At 39.9% G+C, this 21,261-nt stretch overlaps 1 protein-coding gene across 6 annotated transcripts in view; it reads right to left on the bottom strand.

Annotated features, from left to right (window-relative positions):
- ankrd27 (ankyrin repeat domain 27 (VPS9 domain)) overlaps positions 1 to 21,261 on the bottom strand; it is a 105,634-nt gene that overhangs the window by 55,951 nt on the left and 28,422 nt on the right. For all 6 annotated transcript variants that reach the window (XM_059992990.1, XM_059992988.1, XM_059992989.1 and 3 more), the window contains exons 12-14: positions 13,697 to 13,829; positions 5,873 to 5,965; positions 832 to 959 (exon numbers count right to left, since the gene is read on the bottom strand). In XM_059992990.1, coding sequence (XP_059848973.1) covers positions 832 to 959; positions 5,873 to 5,965; positions 13,697 to 13,829 — 354 coding nt within the window. The remainder of the gene's footprint in view (positions 1 to 831; positions 960 to 5,872; positions 5,966 to 13,696; positions 13,830 to 21,261) is intronic.

Here is a 21,261-nt window from a genome sequence, read left to right on the forward strand (position 1 = left end):
TTCAGAGCAATTATTTGTATTTTTCTTGCCACTGTCTGAAGCAACCATCGTTACAAGAAAGAACACCACTCTCCTCCTTCCACACTCATTCCCATTCCCTCTTCAATCCTCTCACAAACCAAACACAGTGTTCACTGGAAATTATACCAATGGCTTTCACTTGTGGTATATTTAAGCACTGGCAGGTAACTTGGGTCTTGGCACCAACCATCAGATTCAGTAGTTTCAGGCAAGAGATCTCAATTGCAATATATAAAATAAGGCATGTCATTGTCCTGCTTGATGTTATCAATGAAATAGAAAAGAGTCACCAAAGTGCATTGCACCAGTACCAAATGACTGGATTCACCCTTTGTAAATGGACACCTGTGCCTATTAAGCTTAATTCTACAAAATAAACCCCCGATGGGTCAATACAGCAGTCAAAGCTAAATGAATGCATTTGCTCTTTCCTCTACAGAATATAACTTTCATCACAACTGATAGGTCCATGATAGTCTTGACTGACATATTGCAGTTGCAAAAGACATGGACTGTATATGAACACCTAGAGTCAGCAGTCTAGAGACCTCCCTTGACATCAGTCTCTATTACGCTTCCAGAATATCCTACAGGAATACAAGAGTTGGTCACTTAGTCTTCTAGTCTACTCTGCTATTCCATAAGATAACTGTTCATCTGATAGTAACGTTAATTTTGAACTCCGGCCAACCCTTTCACACACCTGCTAATAAAACATATATCTACCTCTACATTAAAATATTCAAAGACTCTGCTCCTATGACCTTTGTATAAAGTTACACACACACAGTTACTTTATTACCAGCTTACCCTGACACAATCTTTTCACAGCTATCACAGAAGCAGAGGGGATGGCACATCTTTTGAACACTGTCTTCACTGGGTTCACCTTCACTCAACAGTGTTTCCACTTCTGCCTGATTACCAGCTGCAATGTGCTACACGAAACAAGTAGGAGATTAAATTATACAAAACATTTATAAAAAAGATCATATTATAACATAGTATAACTATTTTTGATTTTTTTAGTTTATCATCTCTTTTGCCCATGGTGTCTCACACACACACACACACACACCCCCCCCCACCAAAAAAAAAGGGCAAAGCAATTCAGATCAGTGCTGCTTTCTCCTGTAGCTCAAGATGAATGCAGACTGTTAAGGTCAAAGGATCACATGGTGGCTGAACCTTCCTGAAAAAGGGTCTCGACCCCAAACGTTGACTGCTTCTTTCAATGGATGCTGCCCGACCTGCTGAGTTCATCCAGCTAATTTATTTGTCTTCTGGTGGCTGACTTGCTATCCAACTGCAAGGGGCCATCAGTACCTCCTCCGCCACTTCAATTCTATCACAACATGTGAAGTCATATGACCAGCGGCACACAATGACACCAGAGTGCAGGAATTATCCACCTCTACCGTAAAAGCTTATTAAACAGAAGCAGTGCCTGACACCTGAAACTTCAGAAACTCCTTATGCGTCACAGAAATAACTAGATGTACAGGATTATATACTATTACAGTCAGTTACTTGTGATCTCTAACTAACAGATTGACTTAACAATTCAGAATTAAGATTTAATTTAACTCTTTATTTCAGCCAGTATAAGAAACAGAAACATGATTAGACAGAATATAAGATAGTAACTGAATTGTGATCAGTTTCCAATACTGCCAGGAGTCCCTAAGACCAGAAGGTCATAACAACTAGGAGCAGAATTAGGCCATTCAGCCCATTGAGTCCACTCCACAGTTCTATCACGGCCAATTTATAACCCCTCTCAAACTATTTTTCATTCCTTCTCCCTGTAACCCTTGATGCAATAACCAATCAAGAACCTCTCACCTCCACATTAAATATACCTAATGACTTGGCCTGCATAGCCTTCTGTGCAATGAATTCTAAAGTTTCACCACCCTCTGGCTAAAGAAATTTTTCCTCATCTCTATTATAAATGGATGTTGCTCTATTCTGAGGCAGTGACCACTGGTCCTAGACTCTCTTAATACAGGAAACTTCCTCCTTACATCCACTCTATCAAAGCTTTTCAATATTTGATAGGTTTCAATGAGATCCCCCTTTCTTTCTTCTAAACTCCACAAAGTACAGACCCAAAGCCATCAAATGCTCCTCATATGTTAACCCATTTATTCATGGGATTATTCTTGAGAACCTTCTCTGGATCTTCTCCAGTACCAGCAGAGCCTTTGATAGAATTGGGGGGGGCACATTTGTTCACAATACTCCAAGTGCAGTCTCACAAATGTCTTATAAGGGTTCAGCATTACATCCTTCCTTTTGTATTCTCGTCCTCTCAAAATAAATGCTAACATTACATATACATTCCTTACGACTAACTCAACCTTCAAGTTAACTCTCAAGTCCCTTTGCACATCTGATTTTAGAAAATAGTCCATGTCTTTATTCGTTCTACCAAAGTGCATGGCCATGCACTTTCATACACTATATTCCATACGCCAATCCTTTGCCCATTCTCCCAATGTGTCCAAGTCCTTTTGCAGGCACCCAGCTTCCTCAACACTACCTACCTCTTAATCCACCTTCATATCATCTGCAAACTTGGCCACAAAGCCATCAATTCCATCATCCAAATCATTGACATATAACATAAAAAGAAGTGGTCTCAACAGAGACCCCCATGGAACACCAGTAGTCAGTCACTGGCAGCCAACCAAAATAAGTCCCTTTATTCCCATTCTTTGCCTCCTGCCAGTCAGCCAATCTTCACTCCATGCTCTTAACTTTCTTATAATAACATGGGCTTTGATGTTGTTTAGTAGCCTCATGAGAAGCACCTGTCAAAGGCCTTCTCAAAATCAAAGTAATCAACATCCACTGACTCTCCTTTGTCTCTGCTGCATATTATTTCCTCAAAGAATGCCAATAAAATGGTCAGGCAAGATTTCCCCTCAAGGAAACCATGCTGACTTTGGCCTATTTTGTCATGTGCCTCCAAGTCCCCTGAAACTTCATCCTTAATAATGGACTACAACATCTTTCCAACCACTGAAGTCAGGCTAACTGGCCTACCATTTCCTTTCTTCTTCCCCACCCTCCCTTCTTGAAGAGTGGAGAGACATTTGCAATGCTCCAGACCTCTGAAAACATTCCAGGATCTAGTGATTCTTGAACGATCATTACTAATGCCTCCACAATCTCTTCAGCTACCTCTTTCTGAACCCTGGTCTATAGTCCATATGGTCCAGGTGACTTATCTACCTTCAGAATTTTCAGCTTCCCAAGCATTTTCTCCTTAGTAATAGCAATGACATTAACTTTTGCCCCTTAATACTCTCGCATATCTGGTATTCTGCTAGTGTCTTACACAGTGAAGACTGACACAAAATACTTGATAAATTTGTCCACCATTTCATGGTCTCATTGCAATTACTACATCTTAGTCCTGCTGAAGGGTCTGAGCCCGAAAGATCGACTGTACTCTTTTACTCAGACGCTGCCTGGCCTGCTGAGTTCCTCCAGCATTTTGTGTGTACTACATCTCCAGTGTCGTTTTCCACCAGTCTGATATCTCTTTTACTCTTTATGTATTCAATTTTTTTTTATCCCTTTTTATATTATTGGCTAGCTTCCCTTCATATTTCATCTTTTTTCTCTGGCTTTTTTTTTTAAGTTACCTTCTGTTAAAAGCTTCCCAATCTTCTACCTTCCTTCTAATTCTTGCTACATCTCCTCTCTTTTGCCTTTATGCTAGGTTTGACTTTCCTTCTCAGTCACAGTTGCCTCTTTCTCCCTTTAGAATACTTCATCACTGGGATGCACTTTTCTGTGCCTTCTAAATTGTTCCCCAAAACTAGCCATTGTTGTTCTGCTGTAATCCCTGCTAGTGCCCCCTTCCAATCAACTTTGGCCAGCTCCTCTCTCATGCCCGTGTAATTCCCTTTACTTCACTGTAATATCAATACATCAGATTTTAGCTTCTCCTTCTCAAACCACAGGGTGAATTCTATCATATTATGATCACTGCTTTCTAAGGGCTTCCTTTACCTTCCCCTCCTTAATCAAATCTGTGTCATTACATAAAAACCAATCCAGAATTGCCATATCCTTAGTGGGCTCAGCCACACTACTCTAAAAAGCAAATTCCCTCTCTTGGGTTCCAGCATCAACCTAATCTTCCCAGTCTACGTGCATACTGACTATCACAACATTGCTCTTTTTACATGCCTTTTCTACCCCATTGCAATTTGTAACTCACATCCTGGCTACTGTTCAGAGGCTTGTGTATGACTCCCATTAGGATCTTCTTGCCCTTGCAGTTTTTTAACTCTACCCACAAGGATTTTACATCTTCCAATCCAACGTCATCTCTAAGGACTGGATTTGTTCTTCTCTTAACCAAGAGCCACCCCACCCCCCTCTGCATACCTGTCTATCCTTTTGATACAATATGCATCCTTGAATATTATGCAGCTATGATCGTGTTTCAGCCAACACTCAGCGATGCCGACAATGTCACACCTGCCAATCTCTAACAGCGCTACAAGATCAGCAACCTTCTTCCGTTTTCTGTGTGCATTCAAATATAACACCTTCAGGCCTGCATTCGTCACCCTTTTCAACTCTGGCACCCTGTTACACTTCCATGGTCCACCAGTGTGTTATCTTGTTACATCACTTCAGTCACATGAATATGCTTCAATAATTCTAAATATTATACAATAAGTTTCTTAAAATTCAGTTTATTGAAACCAGACAGTGAATCAAAGCTGTTGCACTTTAAGATACAGTGCATAATACTTCCTGTGGTCTGAATCGAGTTACCGCATCATTAGTATGCTTGAAAGGTTTAGGAGTACAACATTTATCACTATTCTATTTTTGTGATAAATAATGAAAACTTATTTTAAATATTTATGTAATATGACAGCATTTTAGAAAGGGTTTTTAGAATAGGAACAGAACATTTGACTTGAGGCATTTACTAGGAGAGTCATGGAAATGAGAAGCGTGACATCTTGTATAACACAAATATTAACAGCACAGTGTGAATGCTGATGTTCCAGGTTCAATATTCAAAGCTGCCAGATGGTTAATCAGCAGCACACTCGTATGCATTTTGCCCAGAGATTAATGGGTGCTACTGATGACTCCAATTTACATGCTCTTCTGATACGTTGCATTAATTTAAGTAACTACTGAGGAGGGCACATGAGGGAAGTTTAAATTCAATATAAAACTATAACCCAAAATGTAAAGAACTCTCATTTATAAAGAGCCAGGTCTTAATTTTACTACAGGCTTCCTAAATACTCCTCCCACCAACTCTTCTACCAAACCACAAACCCAATTCCTTCACAGGTTCATGCTCATTCAAGAGCCTCCTACCTTTCAGTAGATTGGATATGTGGAGAAATCTTGGCAGACCCTGGGTTAGTGCTAACAAGGCTACCCACAAGTGCAAAGGCTGGGAGATATTAGCTCCAGCTGTTTTATCAATGGACCAGACAATGAGAAGGTCAGCAATTCAGCAGTCGTCTAGTAACCCCACAACTGGACCATCCTCAGAATGAAAGCAAATATCTATACTGACAGCGGTAACCACTAGTCAGTGGGCCATACATTCCAGCCCATTCTTAGAAAACCAGTGCAAATTCCTTCCCCATTACTTTATAATTAACATTAAGAAAATTACTATATTAATTTATAATTCCATTAAGTTCACTCATTTTAATCACATGTAATAAAGATGATTAACTGCCATGCCAAATATTGATCAGTTGAAGAACAAGGCAGAGCACAATGAAAGTACATATCAAACATTTTAAGCAAATACCAGAATTGATTTGTATCATAAATAATTCACACTCACCTCAAACAAAATATCAATTGGGGTTGATGACGGCTGATACAGCAAGTTCATTCTTTCTCTAAAAAATGTTTTATCATTTAGTTCTCCCGATCCCTGTAAATGAAAAAGAGCTTTTAAAAAGTTTAGTTCATAACAATGCAACCTTATTATCTACACAATCTGATTTTTGGTGTAATACATGTGAATTATTAGGTATACTCAACCCTTAAATACAAATCACAGGCCATCTCATATGCAGCATCAAATCATAATCCAATATTGCAAAAATTACTAAGTAAAAATAAACAATACATTTTCCAAATGATATGGGGAAGTACATCAACATTCACAAAAATAAATGCTTTTTTTCTGCTATCATCACTGAAAAAAAACTGTGGATTGAATAGCAACAAAAAGGAACAGGGGGATATTAAGATTTTTTTCCCCCAACAAGACTGAGTAATTTCATGATAACATCTTGCCATAATGGTGCTCTGAGTAGCATGCATGTTTCTGGAATCTGGTGTTCAGCACACAGATGATCAAGCTAGCTGTAGTTGAAGGCTTGAATGCAGTTTATGTTGGCATCATAGAAGATACAGATTTAAATTCACTTACGCAGCCAGGCCATTAAAAAAATTTCAGAGGTATCATTAGTAGTACCTCTCCAGTGCATGTGGATCACCAAATAAATCTCTGAAGCATGCCATTGCTACCCATGAGTTTTGTATCTGAAGTAATGATCTTTTATGTTGCCAAAGGCTGACGTTCTCTGAGGCAATGCTGAATGTCATCACTGACATGTGCTTCAAAGATGACAGAAAGTGGTCATGTTTTCCAGTCTCATGACAGTTTATTGACCCAGAAGGGGAAAAACAGGTTGAACACCCACTGGAAGATGCACTTTGAAAAATTCCTCAACTGAAACAATCCTCGATGTGAGTATCCTCAACTCCAGAACACATGAAATAATGCCATCTAAGTCATCGTCACCCCAGAATGACAACTCAAAAAGCCCACAAATCAACTGAAAATAATTGGCAGAGAGGAACTTCTGTCACTACTTAACAACCTTCAAAGCTCAAAGTAAATTTATTATCGAATTATGTATATATTACCATATACTAACTTGAGACTGATTTTCCTGCGGGCATTTTCAGGGAAAAAGGAAATACAATAGAACTTATGAAAAACTATACATAAACAAAGATTGACAAACACCAAAGTGCAGAAGAAAAAAACCTCTACAAGTAAAAATGATAACAAGAACATGAGTTGTAAAGAGTCCTTGAAAAGGAGTCTGTAGTTTAGAGTAGTGATGAATGAAGTTATTCATGCTGGTTCAGGAGTCTAGTGGTTGGAGTATATTAACTGTACCTGAATGTGGTGACATGGGACCTAAGGCTTCTCAACATCATGCCCCATGGTAGTTGCAAAAAAAAAAGGACAGGTTGGGGTCTTTGATGATGGTTGCTGCTTTTTTATGGTTGTGTTCTTTGTAAATGTACTCAGTGCTGAGGAGGGCTTTGACTCTGATGGACTGGACTATATTCACATCTCTAAGCAGCCTTTTTCCTTCCTGGGTATTGATGTTTCCATACCAGGCTGTGATGCAACCAGTTAGGATACTTAGCTCACAGAAAACTTTGTTTCTTCCAAGAGGCTGTAATTGTGACTACCTTAAAGAAAGGAGATAAATGCAACAGTGGTAACAACAAAAAGAATCTCCTTGTTGTTTAACACAGGGGAACTTATCACAAAGGTCCTCCTCAACCAAATCCTCTGATTGGCACTGAATCATATTGTAATTCTCACCCATTTAGAGAGACAATAGATGTGATCTACTCTGGTTGAAGACACCTAAATAGACATTAAGCAAAGCTGTTTTGTATACTTTGCTTTTGACACTACTAATCCTATTATTTAAAACAATTTTGTTGATAAGATTGCTAAATTGAGACAAATGGTTAACCACAAAAGGTTACTTTCCAGACTTCTTTGAAGGCAGATGTCCCCCTCCACCCCCGCAACAGCAACCAAGAACAGGTGGTGATTTCTTAAGTATATAAAAGCTATAGGTATGATTAAAACACAAAGGCTTTAGAATTCCACTCCTGACTATCCTGCTAGTGAAAGTACTGTCTCTGGAAAGTAAAATTGAAGACTTCGGAGCTTAATTGCTGTACCAGAGGGACATCAGGAACTAGTGTGTACTTTGCATCATGGAAACATGGCTATTCCACAGCACTTTTGGCCATAGTACTGCAGCTCAATGGCTTCACCATTCTCTGCAAAAACAGGATAGCTCAGTCTTCTAAAGGCAGAGAGACTGGACTATGCTTTATGATTAACTTAGCATGGTGCACATAGTGGTTCTGTCTCAGTCCTGCTTATTTTTAATCTGCTGAGGGAGTTTCCACCATCATCCTGGTAGCAGTGTACATTCCACCTCATGCAAATGTCAGGCAGGCACTAAAAGAGCTAAGCAACATAATCAGCAAGCATGAAACTGCACAACTTGAAGACTTCCCTATCATTGCAGTAGATTTCAATCAGACCAGCACGAAGAGGTCCCTGAACAACTACCACCAACATATCACCTGTAGAACCAGAGCAGCCAACACACTGGACTTGTTATACCACCAAGAACACTTACCATGCCATCCCACTTCCTCACTTTGGGAAGTTCAATCACCTGGCTGTACTTCTAATCCAAGTGTAAAGACAGAAACAAAAGACCACAGCATCAGTGGTAAGGACCAAGAAGAGATGGTTAAGGGAGGCAGAGGAGTGCTTATAGGACTGCCTTGAGTCAATGGACTGGTCCATATTCAGGAATTCATCTTCAAGTCTGAATGAACGTGCCACAGTTGTCGCTGACTTCATCAAGACGTGTCTGGATAATGCGTGCCTTTGAGAATATACCGATCATACCCAAACCAAAAGCCGTGGATGAAGAAGGAGGTTCATGCTGAGGGTTAGATCTGTGATTCAGAACTATACAAATAGTCTAGTCCAAGGATGACCTACCGAAGGCTATTTTAAGGCTGAGAAAATAAATCTGATTGAGGTTAGAGACAGAATTGGGTGCACGTCAGCTCTGACAGGGTTTGCAGGCCATTACTTTCTACAAAGCGAAACCTCACATCATGAATAAATGTGATGCTTCACTCCCAGATGAGCTCAACACTTTATATGCACACTTCAAAAGGGAGAATAAAACTACATCTGTGCTAATCCCTGTAGCATCTGAGGATGATCACCCTGTGATCTCTGTCTTGGAGGCTGACATCAGAACATCGTACAAGAGGGTGAATCCTTGCAAGGCGTCAGGCCCTGGTCAGACTCTAAAAATCGGTACCAACCAACTGGCAGGAATGTTCAAGGACATCTTCAATCTCTCACTGCTGCCTATAAAGTTGGAGGTTCCCACCTGCTTCAACAGTCATATCAGTGTGCAAAAAGAGCCAGTGAGATGCTTCAACAACTATGGCCCAGTGGCACTCACTTCTACTGTGATGAAGAGCTTTGAGAAGTTGGTCATTGCCAGCATCAACTTCTACTTAAGGAAGGACCTGAACCTACTATAATTTGCCTGTCACCACAATAGGTCTACAGTAGATACAATCTCACTTGTTCTCCCTTCGGCCTTGGCTCACCTGAACTATAGTAATACCCATGTCAGGCTGCTGTGCATTGATTACATTCAGCTTTCAACACAATCATACCCTCAGTTCTAATCAACAAGTGCCAAAACTTGGGCCTCTGTTCCTTCCTCTGCAAATGGATCTTTGACTTCCTCACCAAGAGACCACAGTCTGTGTAGATCAGAAATAACACTTCCTCCTCACAATCAGCACTGGCACATTTCAAGAATGTGTGCCGAGCCCATTGCTCTACTCTCTCCACAGTCTCAATTGTGTGGGTAGGCACAGCTGAAACATCATCTACAAATTTGACAATAACACAACAATGGAGAAGAATTTCAGATGGTAACGAGGAGGAAAACAGGAGTGAGATAGATCACGTAAACACGAGGAAATCTGCAGATGCTGGAAATTCAAGCAACACACACAAAATGCTAGTGGAACACAGCTGGCCAGGCAGCATCTATAGGAAGAAGTACAGTCGACGATTCAGGCCGAGACCCTTCGTCAGGCTGCGTTCCACCAGCATTTTGTGTGTGTTGCGTGAGATAGATCAGTTGCTTCAGTGGTGTCACAGCAACAGCCTTGCACAAATGTCAGTAAGACCAAGGAATTGATTGTGGACTTCAGGAAGGGGAAATCCAGGGAACATACACCAGTCCTCACTGAGGGATAAGAAATGGAAAGGGTGAGCAGATTCAAGTTCCTAGGTGTCAACATCTTTGAGGTTCTACCCTGAGCCCAATGGCATGGTAGCATAGTGGTTAGGCACAACACTTTACAATACAGGCGACCTGGGTTCAATTCCTGCCGCTGTCTGTAAGGGGTTTGTACATTCTCCCCATGACCTCCTGGGCTTCCTCCAGGTACTCCAGTTTCCTCCCACAGTCCAAAAATTAATTGATTATTGTAAACTGTCCCATAATTAGGCTCAGATGAAATTGCTAAATGGCATGGCTTGAAGGGCTGGAAGGCCTATTCCGCGCTGTATCGCAAAAAAAGATTACAAAGAAGACATGGCAGTAGCTATATTTCATGAGGAGTTTGAGGCGAATTGGTTTGTCACCAAAAGCACTCAATTTCTACAGATGTACTGTGGAGAGCATTTTAACTGGCTGCATTGCAGTCAGATCTGGAGGGGCCACTGCACAGGATTGGAAAAAGCAGCAGTAAATTGTAAACTCAGCCAACTCCATCATGGGCACTAGCCTCCCCAGCATTCAGGATGACATCTTCAAAAGGCAATGTCTCAAAAAGGTGGCACCCATCATCAGGGACTCCCCATCATGTGCCCTCTTCTCATTGCTACTATCAAGGAGGTGGTACAGGAGGCTGAAGGCATACACTCAAAGTTTCAGGAACAGCTTCTTCCCCTCCACCATCAGTTTTCTGAATATGAACACAACCTTAGCTTTTCTCCCACTTTTTTTTTGCACAAATTTATTTATTTATTTATTTTTAAAAACACTGTAATTCATTCATTTCTACAGCACAGGACCGAAAGAAGCTACAGAAGGTTGTAAATTTAGTCGGCTCCATCTTGGGTACTTGCCTACAAAGTACCCAGGGCATCTTCAAGGAGTGGTGTCTCAGAAAGGCAGCGTCCATTACTAAGGACCTCCAGCACCCAGGGCATGACCTTTTCTCACTGTTACCATCAGGTATGAGGTACAGAAGTCTGAAGGCACACACTCAGCCATTCAGGAACAGCTTCTTCCCCTCTACCATCCGATTCCTAAATGGACATTGAACTCATGAACACCACCTCACTTTTAAATATATATTATTTCTGCTTCTGCATAATTTTTAATCTATTCAGTATACATATACTGTAATTGATTTACTTATTGTTATTATTATTAATATCATGTATTGCATTAAACTACTGCTGCTAAGTTAAGAAATTTCATGACACATGCCGGTGATAATAAACCTAATTCTGATCAAGATTTTTTTATTATTTTGTATTGCAATGTACTGCTGCCACAAAACAACAGATTTCACTACATATGCCAATGATATTAAACTTGATCCTCATTTAAATGTGACACAAAATTCCAGGAAGCTTCGAAACAAATGGACTGGATCATCCTTGAGCAGCCCACCACCCAGACTCGATAGCATGGTCTCCACTCATTCATTTTTATTTGCCAGATTCACATAACCAAGCAGACCCTCTGCACCAACGGGGCCCATGCAAGACTAAATAATCTTCAATTAGCAACTTATTATTAAAAATCTAAGACATTCTTCAACTAGCTATAAATGGATTATTTATAAACTCTTAGAATGTAACTGATAAGCAAGGACATTTTAAAAACTATTCAAGAAGGTATTTTTAAAAAGAGTTAAACAATAAAACTAAAATTTAGTTAAAATGCATTAAAGCTTTCAGAGAAAATTTCAAGTGATAACTTGTAAGTACTTTTCTTTAAGATGGCAAACCTATTAAAATGAAAAGGGCCCATCATTCACATGCTAGCCCTCCTTGGGGTAGAACTGAGGGCCAGATACAAGGTGTATCCTAACCCAGTCTTCAGCAAGTTACTGCTGTATCACTAGACTCAATGGGCAGTTCGAGAACAAAGCAGACGGTCAGAGGTATTGGCCTTTGACCTCCAGCTTATTTTGAATTTCCACTTTCAAATACATAAAACCAAGATTTGCTGAACCCCCCCGTCAAAAGTCAACAGTCCCTTTGGAGTCTCCAGCTTTTACTCAATTTAAGTTGCCCCAAGGATCCTGGGAGGAAATAAAAGATGAAAACAGTGCTAAAATATTCACCTTTAGTATTCATCAAAGCAAATAATTAAAAATGTCTGTTCTTAACAGATAATCACTACATAACTTGCAAAAATATTAATCTGAATTTCATTCAATGAAAGAGAGAAGGGATTATAAGGTGAAATAACCCAAGCTTTAATCTTTGGATATTCACTGAAGTTCATAAACTTTGAATATTAAAATCTACAACCACCTTATTTGTACATTGGTGTTAATTGCAAAATCAACTAGATGTACAATTTATGCTTCTTAGCACATTCTGGCAAGATTTAGAAAACTGACATTTAAATTATAGTTACTATTCTATAGATTTGCTGAGTATACCCATAGGAAAATGAATCTCAGGGTTGTATGTAGTGACAACATGGTGCTCCGATAATGAAATCTACTTTGACTTTAACTAAAAATTCTGTTAATATGAACACTTCCCTCCTATAATACTGAACATTTCTGTTCCCAATACACCTGGCACTAAACTTACCAATCATCCACTTACTTCTGATCAAGTGCAATATTCTTGAGTTTTGTATGTGGGAAGTACCATTGTTTTCTTACTTACCCACTAAACCATTCAGTGCACTTTAAGAAACTGCTTTTCATTCCAACAACCAATATGGGCAACTAAAAATCAAGCTTTCAGTTCACTTCTATTTGCTCTGTTCCTGCTGCTCCTTCCACCCCATTCCATCAGATGCCTGCCCCCATTCCCTTTTGCTACCAACTGAATTCAGCTTGCATCCATGATGAGCCTAGTTCCTTCTACTTCTTCCCGTCCCATTCTGTAAAGATTTACCACCTCCAGCCACAACTCCACCACATCATCAATCACACAATTTTTATTACAATGTCTACAGCTCCACTGCTGGTTCTTCCATGTGCAATCCCTCATATTATTAGTGGAAGGCCTTGTAAAACTCCAACACACCAAATCTAACAACCATCCAATCATACCAGCAAATTACACAGCAAACTCTAATGCAGGCCAGTGGTAATGAACACTAACATGCAGAGCTACTTCTCTTCGCACCGTGAACCACTAACCTTCCAAAACTCCCAGAGAATTCAAACCAACACCATTCCACGCACTCCCAATCTGTGTATTCCCCACTACAATGTAGGACTGCTTTCCTAATACTACCACCTCAGCTTGCTCTGCAATTTACCTTCATTCTATTATTTTCCCTTATCTATAAGCTAATTCTTCAGTATTCAGGGTGTTGTTTAATTTTTACTTAAGGCATTGCTTCTTCACAAAGTGCAAGAAAACCAAGATTTAAACCTGAGATTATCACTCATTCTAATGAAATTGATTAGAGCCACTCAATCACTCAGCTCCTATTTTGAGTTAACATTCACACAAAAAAGAAATCCATTGAAATTAACAGATTGTTCAATAATGTAGAAGTGTTCTTACAGGCCGACCAAGAGTCAGGTTGCCCTGATGAATATAATCTACTGCGGCCTCAAAGGAAGTTAAACAGTATCCGAGTTCATCCTTGACTGGACTGCAAAATCGAAAGTTCTTGATATAACTGAGATTAGCCATCCTGTAATAAGAAAAATAAGTTATATAAACATTTCATGAATAGAGTTTTTAAACCACACACATTAATCATGTGCTTCAATTCATGCAACTACTTTCACTGTAGCTCTGTAGCTCTATATTGGATATTGCAAAATACCCCCATCATAAAAGCAGAGCTCAGAGCAGTTGCAGTCAATATCGCCAGGCAAGAGGGCAGGACTGATGTACAGACTTTAATATTTCAAAATTCTTCCTTATCACAGCTATTCTGCAAATTAAAGTGTCAATTAGTACAGTTGTGAATGACCATATTTTAGGCAAAGCTGTTTGGGTTACAAACTTACTCAATATTCTACTGAAATCTTGAAATCATGGGTGTACAAAGTACTGATGTAAACCTTGTGGTTGAGACTGCATTCTTTTAATATTTTGACTGAATCTTTAAGCTACATTTTGCAATGTTTCCAACAATGTGACTTCACTTCACAAGCCAAAGGCACAATAGTGAGCGAAGCTGATATGTACAATTCAATTTACTTTTTTCGGATAATAAAACATCCACAAATTTAAAAGCAGATAGAAACCAACTGCAAGTCCTCCAAGTCAGCGCACTCAAAACCAATAAACAAACCAGTATTAGTTCTGATTCTGAACTAATATTCCTTCCTGAATTATTTTCTTTCCATGGTGAAAATTTCAGCTCATTTCCTGTCTACAAGTTTTTTCATGCATCTCAGCAACATTCCTCCACTTTTTTAATAAAAAAATAATCATCTATTGTGTTATTTAAGTTGAAAAAACAAATTGATCTTCAAAGCACATGAAATACAAGAGCTATAGATGGGAAACAGGCTAACGTCATTCTATTTTCAGGAAGAATAAAGTCGAAACTGATCTAAAAGTTCTAGTATTTTATTTATAATCGTTAGCAAAAAACAAACTAATGAGCTACAGCTTACAATTGTTCCCATTTTACTAAACTGTTATTAGTATTCCATTTATTTATACTAGGCCATCAGCCTGATTAACTTATGCTGATTTGAGTGCATTTCTAGGTTACACTGACTGATCTATTTATTAGAAATTACTATGATTGCACATTTAGATGGAGACATAACGTAAAGATTTTTACTCATGTATGTGAAGGATGTAAAAAATAAAGTCAATTCAATTCAATATTGAGAATATTGAGAATCAATATAGTTTACTTTAGCTACATGCATCAGAAGAGTAGCTAAGTAAAATAGCATTAGTGACAGAATTCACAATTTTTGTTATCTGGCAAAAAAGTATATTTCAACATTGTTTGGTTGTCCTAGCATAAATTACAATCTGGTTTGGTCTAACATAGAAAATCTACATCAAATGCAGGCCCTTCAGTCTTCAAAGCTGTGCCGAACACGTCCTTAACTTAGAAATTACCTAGGGTTATCCACAGCCCTCTATCCCAGATGATGTTAGTTTACTTCCTGATGGTAAATTCCGTGTTCAATAAATCTACCATATCATCCTTCATCTTTGGGACCAGCTGCAACAAGAGCCCACCACTAGCCACATCTTCCCCTTCACACTCCTCTCGTCTTCCACAGGAATCACTCCCTCCAACGACTCCCTGATCCAAATATCTCTCCCCATCCAGCCCCCAGATCATTAGCACTTTCCCCCTCTGAAGGATGTGCAACATTTATCTATACATCGTCTTCCTCACCACCATCCAGGACATAAAATCCCTTTTCAGGTGAGGCATGTACTCATGTGCACCTCCATCAACCTCTTTTCCCAACGTGGTCTCCTCTACATTGGCAGGATCAAGTGCAAACTAGGGATCATATACAGAGCATGTGCACTGTCTGCAGTGGTCATCCTCAGCTCCCAACTGCACGCTATTCCAATTCCCCTTCGCGGTCCTACAATTTCCTTGCCATCCACGGCCTCATCCACTGTCAGGGTGAAGCCCAACGTAAACTAGAGGAACATTTCACATTCCACTTGGATATTCTACAACACTGAACTTTCCAATCACAGATACAGTAACCCTCACCTCTGTTCCCAGCACCAATCACCAGTCCTTCTCTGGAGCACTTTGCCATTCTCCACCACCAAACACCAAACCCAAGTCATGAATCAATCCACCACTCCCATACATTTCAGCCATCGTATTTTTCCCCTGCCCTTCTGGTTCTGGCTCCTCTGTCTCTCACATCTTCCATAATAGTTCTCAGATGGCATCTTCCTTACTCATCACATTCCAGCACCGATAGCTTTTGTGTTTCCACTTACTACTCTACAGCCAGTCTTCAGCTTCACCCTCCCCACATCCTCCTGGCTTCATCATCTATTTTTTGTCTGCCTCATCTATCAGGTCTTCTACCTCCACTTCTTTCCTTCCCTTACCATTTTTCTAAAGAGGAGAGATAGAATGGTGAGACTGAGGGCAGAGGTGATTGGTAAACTGACAGAGGACTTGGTCCAAGTCCCCTGGCAGTTTACCAATCACCTCTGCCCTCAGTCTCACCATTCTATCTCTCCTCTTTATAGCAACTATTTCCCCTCTGCATTCTTAGTCTTAATGCAGAGTTCTGACTGAAAACATCGAGAATGTCTACTCTTCACTTTGCCCCAAATGCTGTTGCTCAACCCGTTCAGTTCTACGTGCAAAATTAACCAGGGAATACATCTGTCATCCACCTGGTGAATGTTTATAATCCTCTGCAAGCAGAAATGCCGAAGGGTTTCGGCCCAAAACATCAACTGTACCTTTTTTCCATAAATGCTGCCTGCCTGCTGAGTTCCAGCAGCATTTTGTGTCTGCAAGCATTGTTGGATTATTAGTGAATGCAAGAAATTAAGACCCTTTCTCATCTTTCAGACATTGTTCAAGCTTCTCAATTGTCAGAGTATGCAAACTAGGAACAGGAATATGTCAATTGTACTTTGAGCAGCTCCGCTGTTCAACATGACAGCCAATATTCTAGCTCATTGCCATCTGCCTGCCCTATCCCTTAATTCCCTTAAATGTTTCTATCTATTTAAATTAATTCAGTCAGTCTCCACAGTTTTCTGGAGTAGAGAATTCAAATGTTTCACTACACTTTAATAAAGAAATTTCTCCTCATCTCAATCATAATATCCCTTATTCTGAGACACTGACCCCTAGTTCTAGACTCCTTGGCCATGCAGAACATCCTCCCTGCATCTATCTTGACAAACATTGCCAGAATCTTTTAAACACTAGAAAAAACAGGTCTAGTCTATTCAATCTCTCCTCATACAGCAATAGAAGCAGCAGGAAATCAGTTTAATGAATCTGTGTTGCACTTTCTCTGTAGGAGGACATCAATTTTTAAGTAAGGGCACCAAAACTGTTTCCTTATTTTCTGCGAAGTTGATGACCTCACATTTTTCTACATTACATTCTATATGCATGAGCTGCCCACTCCATTAACCTACTTGTAACCTCAACAAACCTCTTTACATTCTCTTCATTATTCACAAGCCTGCCTTGCTTTCTATTATCAGAAAACTTAAAAATGCATATCTTGTCCCTTCATGTAACTTCAAGTTCCACTAGTTAACAAATAATAAGGTACATTTGCAGCACAAGTTAAAAATTAAACAATACTAATGGAGCTTCATGCACAGGGCCTGGGTGGCAGATGGGCACTGGGGGAAGAAGCTGTTACCCACACTAACAGTTCTTGTCCAAGTGCTATGGCACCTCCTGCCTGATGGTAGGGGGTCAAAGAGATTGTTGTATGGACAGGAGGGTTCACCGACAATGCTAAGGGCCCCGAGTAAGCAGCGGTCCTGATAAATATCTCTGATGGATGGAAAGAGACCCCACTGATCCTCTCAGTAGTCCTCACAATCCTTCGTAGGGATTTGCTGTTAGACTTACAATCCCCATACCAGATTATGATGATACTGCTGGTCAAGAAGATGCTCCTGTTAGAATAGGAGGGAAAGGGGTGGCTGGAGCCTCACTCACCCTGAACTCTTCAGGAAATGGAGATGCTGCTCTACTTTCTTAACCAAAGAGTTGGTGTTGAGGCACCAGATGAGATGAACAGTTAAGTGCACTCCCAGAAACTTGTTGCTCCTAACTATCGCCGTGGAGGAGCAGTCGATGTGCAGCCAGGACCTTTCTCAAGTCCACGATCATCTCTTTGGTCTTGTTCACATTGAGACTCAAGATGTGCTCATACCATACTACCAGCCACTCTACCTCCTCTTTTTATGCCTTCTCAACATTGTTGCTGATGAGGCCAACCACTGCTGTGTCATCAGTGAACTTGATGATTTGGTTTGAACTCTATTTAACAGTGCAGTTATGTGTCAACAATGTCAACAGCAGCAAGCTGAGCACACAGCCCTGGGTGCGGGGGCGGGGGCGGGGGCGGGGGGGGGGGGGGTTGATGGTGGAGCTAGAGGTGTTTCTGGCAAAATGGACTGATTGTGGCTTTTCTATCAAGTTGTCCAGGATCCAGTTACAGAGACAGATGTTGAGACCCAATGATGACAGTTCACCCACCAGCTTCTGAGGGATGATCACAATAAACGCAGAGTTGAAGTCGATAAACAGCATCCTAGCATATGAGGCACCATTTTCCAGGTGGAACAGGACAGAGTAAGCAAACTGGAAAGGGGCCAATGAAACAGGAAGATGAGATTGAATGCAATACCTAACCAGCCTCTCACAGCACTTCAACATTTTGGAGGTCAGTGTCACTGGATGGTAGTCATTGAGGCCAGTTACTGTCGCCCTCTTGGGCACCAGGATAACAGTGGCCATTTTGAAGTCAAAGGGGCCAATGGATTGCTCCAGAGAGATGTTGCAGATGTTTACTAGAACCTCTGTCATCTGAGCTGCACAGTCCCTTGGCACCTGGCCAGTACACTATCAGGCCCCACAGCTTTACGTGGGTTAACCCTGGCTAGGATCTTCCTCACATCAGCTGCGGCTAGACAGAGTGGCTGCTCCTCGGGGCAAGGGTTTCCTCACTGGCACACCATTCTGTGCATTAAATTGAGCGTAAAATATATTCAGCTTATGAGGAAGAGAAGCATTGCTGTCACTGGCACCCAGGCTGGACTCGTAGTCCATTATGGACTGAATGCCCTGCCACGTGTTCCTCATACCTCTGGTGCCACAGAAATAGTTGTATATTCTCTGTAAATAATCGTGCATTGCTTTCTTGATAGTGCAGGAAAGTGCACCCCTGTTGACCTGAGTGCGTTCTTATCCCCCAATTTGAAGGGAGCCTCCCAATTTCTCAGCTGTGTACAACCTGCGGCTGTCAACCATGGCTTCTGATTTACCCTCACACAGATGTGTTTAATAACAGTGACGTCCTCAATGTACAGATCTTGCATATTTATCAATGTTAATGAGATTGCCGTAAGTAGCCATCTCCCTGAACATGTTCCAGTTTGTGTTTTCAAAACAGATGCAAATTATTGATATAGGTTGTGAATAGCTAGAAGCCAATCACTAATCTCTGTAATAACCCACTTGGTACAGCCTGCTAACTCGAGAAAGATCCTCTTATTTTTATTTCCTGTGTTCCAACCTTGATCTGTGTAGGGTCATATAGACAGCCTTCTGAAGTTCTAAATACACAACATCCACACCTACTAATTACATCTTCAAATAATTCCAATAGATTTCCATTTCATAAGCTTCTGTTCAACTATTTTACACAGTAGATGTTACGTACTTCATTTCATTTCTATCATTTTTCCTACTACTGATTTTAGACTAATAGTTTCAGAGTTCCTGTTTATACTCACCTTAAACGGTGGGGTCAGATTAGATGCTCTCTGATCTACTTATGTTTTGAAATTATCTGTATAAGTGGCATTCAAAACAATGTTTTTCACTGTATTTCAGTACGTGACAATAATGAACCAATTACATAACCATTCTAGAAATTTATATAAATTTTTTAAATAATCAATTCTATTGTCAACTCTTTCAAAACACTAGGATGTAGATCATGAGGTCTCTAATTTTTACCAATATTCAGTCTCCTCAACTTCCCTAGATCTCTACTTTCACTAATATTAGTTTCTTTTAGTTCCTCAATCTGATTAGACTTGGTTCTATTAATAATTCAGGTAGTTTTTTTGTGTTCTGTGAAGACAGACAGGAAACATTTGTTTAACTACTATATAATTTCCTTAATCTCCATTATAAGGTCCCCCATCTGTTTGCAAATGAATCATACCCTCCATGAGAACCACTGTCAAATTTACTATTTTACTTCCTCGTTTTATAAAATTTAACATATATTGAAGTGTGATTTTTTTGAGTTAACCTACAAAAACATTGTGCATCATGTCAAATCAAAAATTCTAAAACCTGTCAACAATTTACTAAAAATTAAAAACTAAAATTGTGAGGATGCAAAAGTATTCATCCCCATTGTAATTATGTTAACTTTCCTCAGGTGCAATACTGTATGTTACCTTACAAATTTGTTGATATAGAAAATTGAAGGATCACCTGTTTTCAATGAATTCATAAGAATGAATAACCCCTCTTTCTATAATGGATTTTCAAAATGCAAATGGATTGTGAAAATCAGGCTGGCAATGGATCTCAAGAGAGTGAGTTTGTTGAATGCCTATGAGATGGCTTTTTAGAGCAGTTTGTCATTGAGTCTACTAGGGGATCAGATATACTGGATTGGATGCCATGTAATGAACCAAAGGTGATGAGGGAGCTTAAGGTAAATGAACCTTTAGGAGAGAGTAATCACAATATGATTGAATTCAACTTGCAATTTGATAGGGAGATAGTCTTACGTAGCAATATTTCCGTGGAGTAAAGGAAATTATAGTAGTATGAGAGAGGAGTTGGCCAAAGTAAATTGGAAGGAGATGGTGGCAGGGATGACAGCAGAACAGAAATGGCATGAGTTTCTGGGAATAATGAGGAAGGTGAAGGATAGATGTATTCCAAAAACAAAGAAATACTCAAATGGCAAAACAGTACAACTGTGGTTGACAATGGAAGTCAAAGTTAATGTAAAAGCAAAAGAGACAGTATACAACAAAGCAAAAATTAACAAGAATGTAGAGGATTGGGAAACTTTTTAAAAACCTACAGAGAGCAACTAAAAGAATCATGAGGAGGGAAAAGATGAAATATGGAAGTAACCTAGCAAACAATATCAAAGTGGATACCTCTTTTTCAAATATGTAAAAAAATAAAAGAGTGGATATAGGACCACTAGAAAAAGAGGCTGGAGAAATAATAATGGGGGACAAGGAGAAGGCTGATGAACTAAATGAGTATCTTGCATCAGACATCACTGTGGAACACACTAGCAGGGTGCCAGATGTTGAAGGATGTGCATTTCTATTAAAGAGCAAAGATACTCAAAAAGCTGAAAGACCCAACAGTACACAAGTCACCTGAACCAGATGAACTGCACCCCAGGGTATTGAAA

Source organism: Hypanus sabinus, chromosome 17 (assembly GCF_030144855.1).
Source record: "Hypanus sabinus isolate sHypSab1 chromosome 17, sHypSab1.hap1, whole genome shotgun sequence".
NCBI lineage: Eukaryota > Metazoa > Chordata > Chondrichthyes > Myliobatiformes > Dasyatidae > Hypanus > Hypanus sabinus.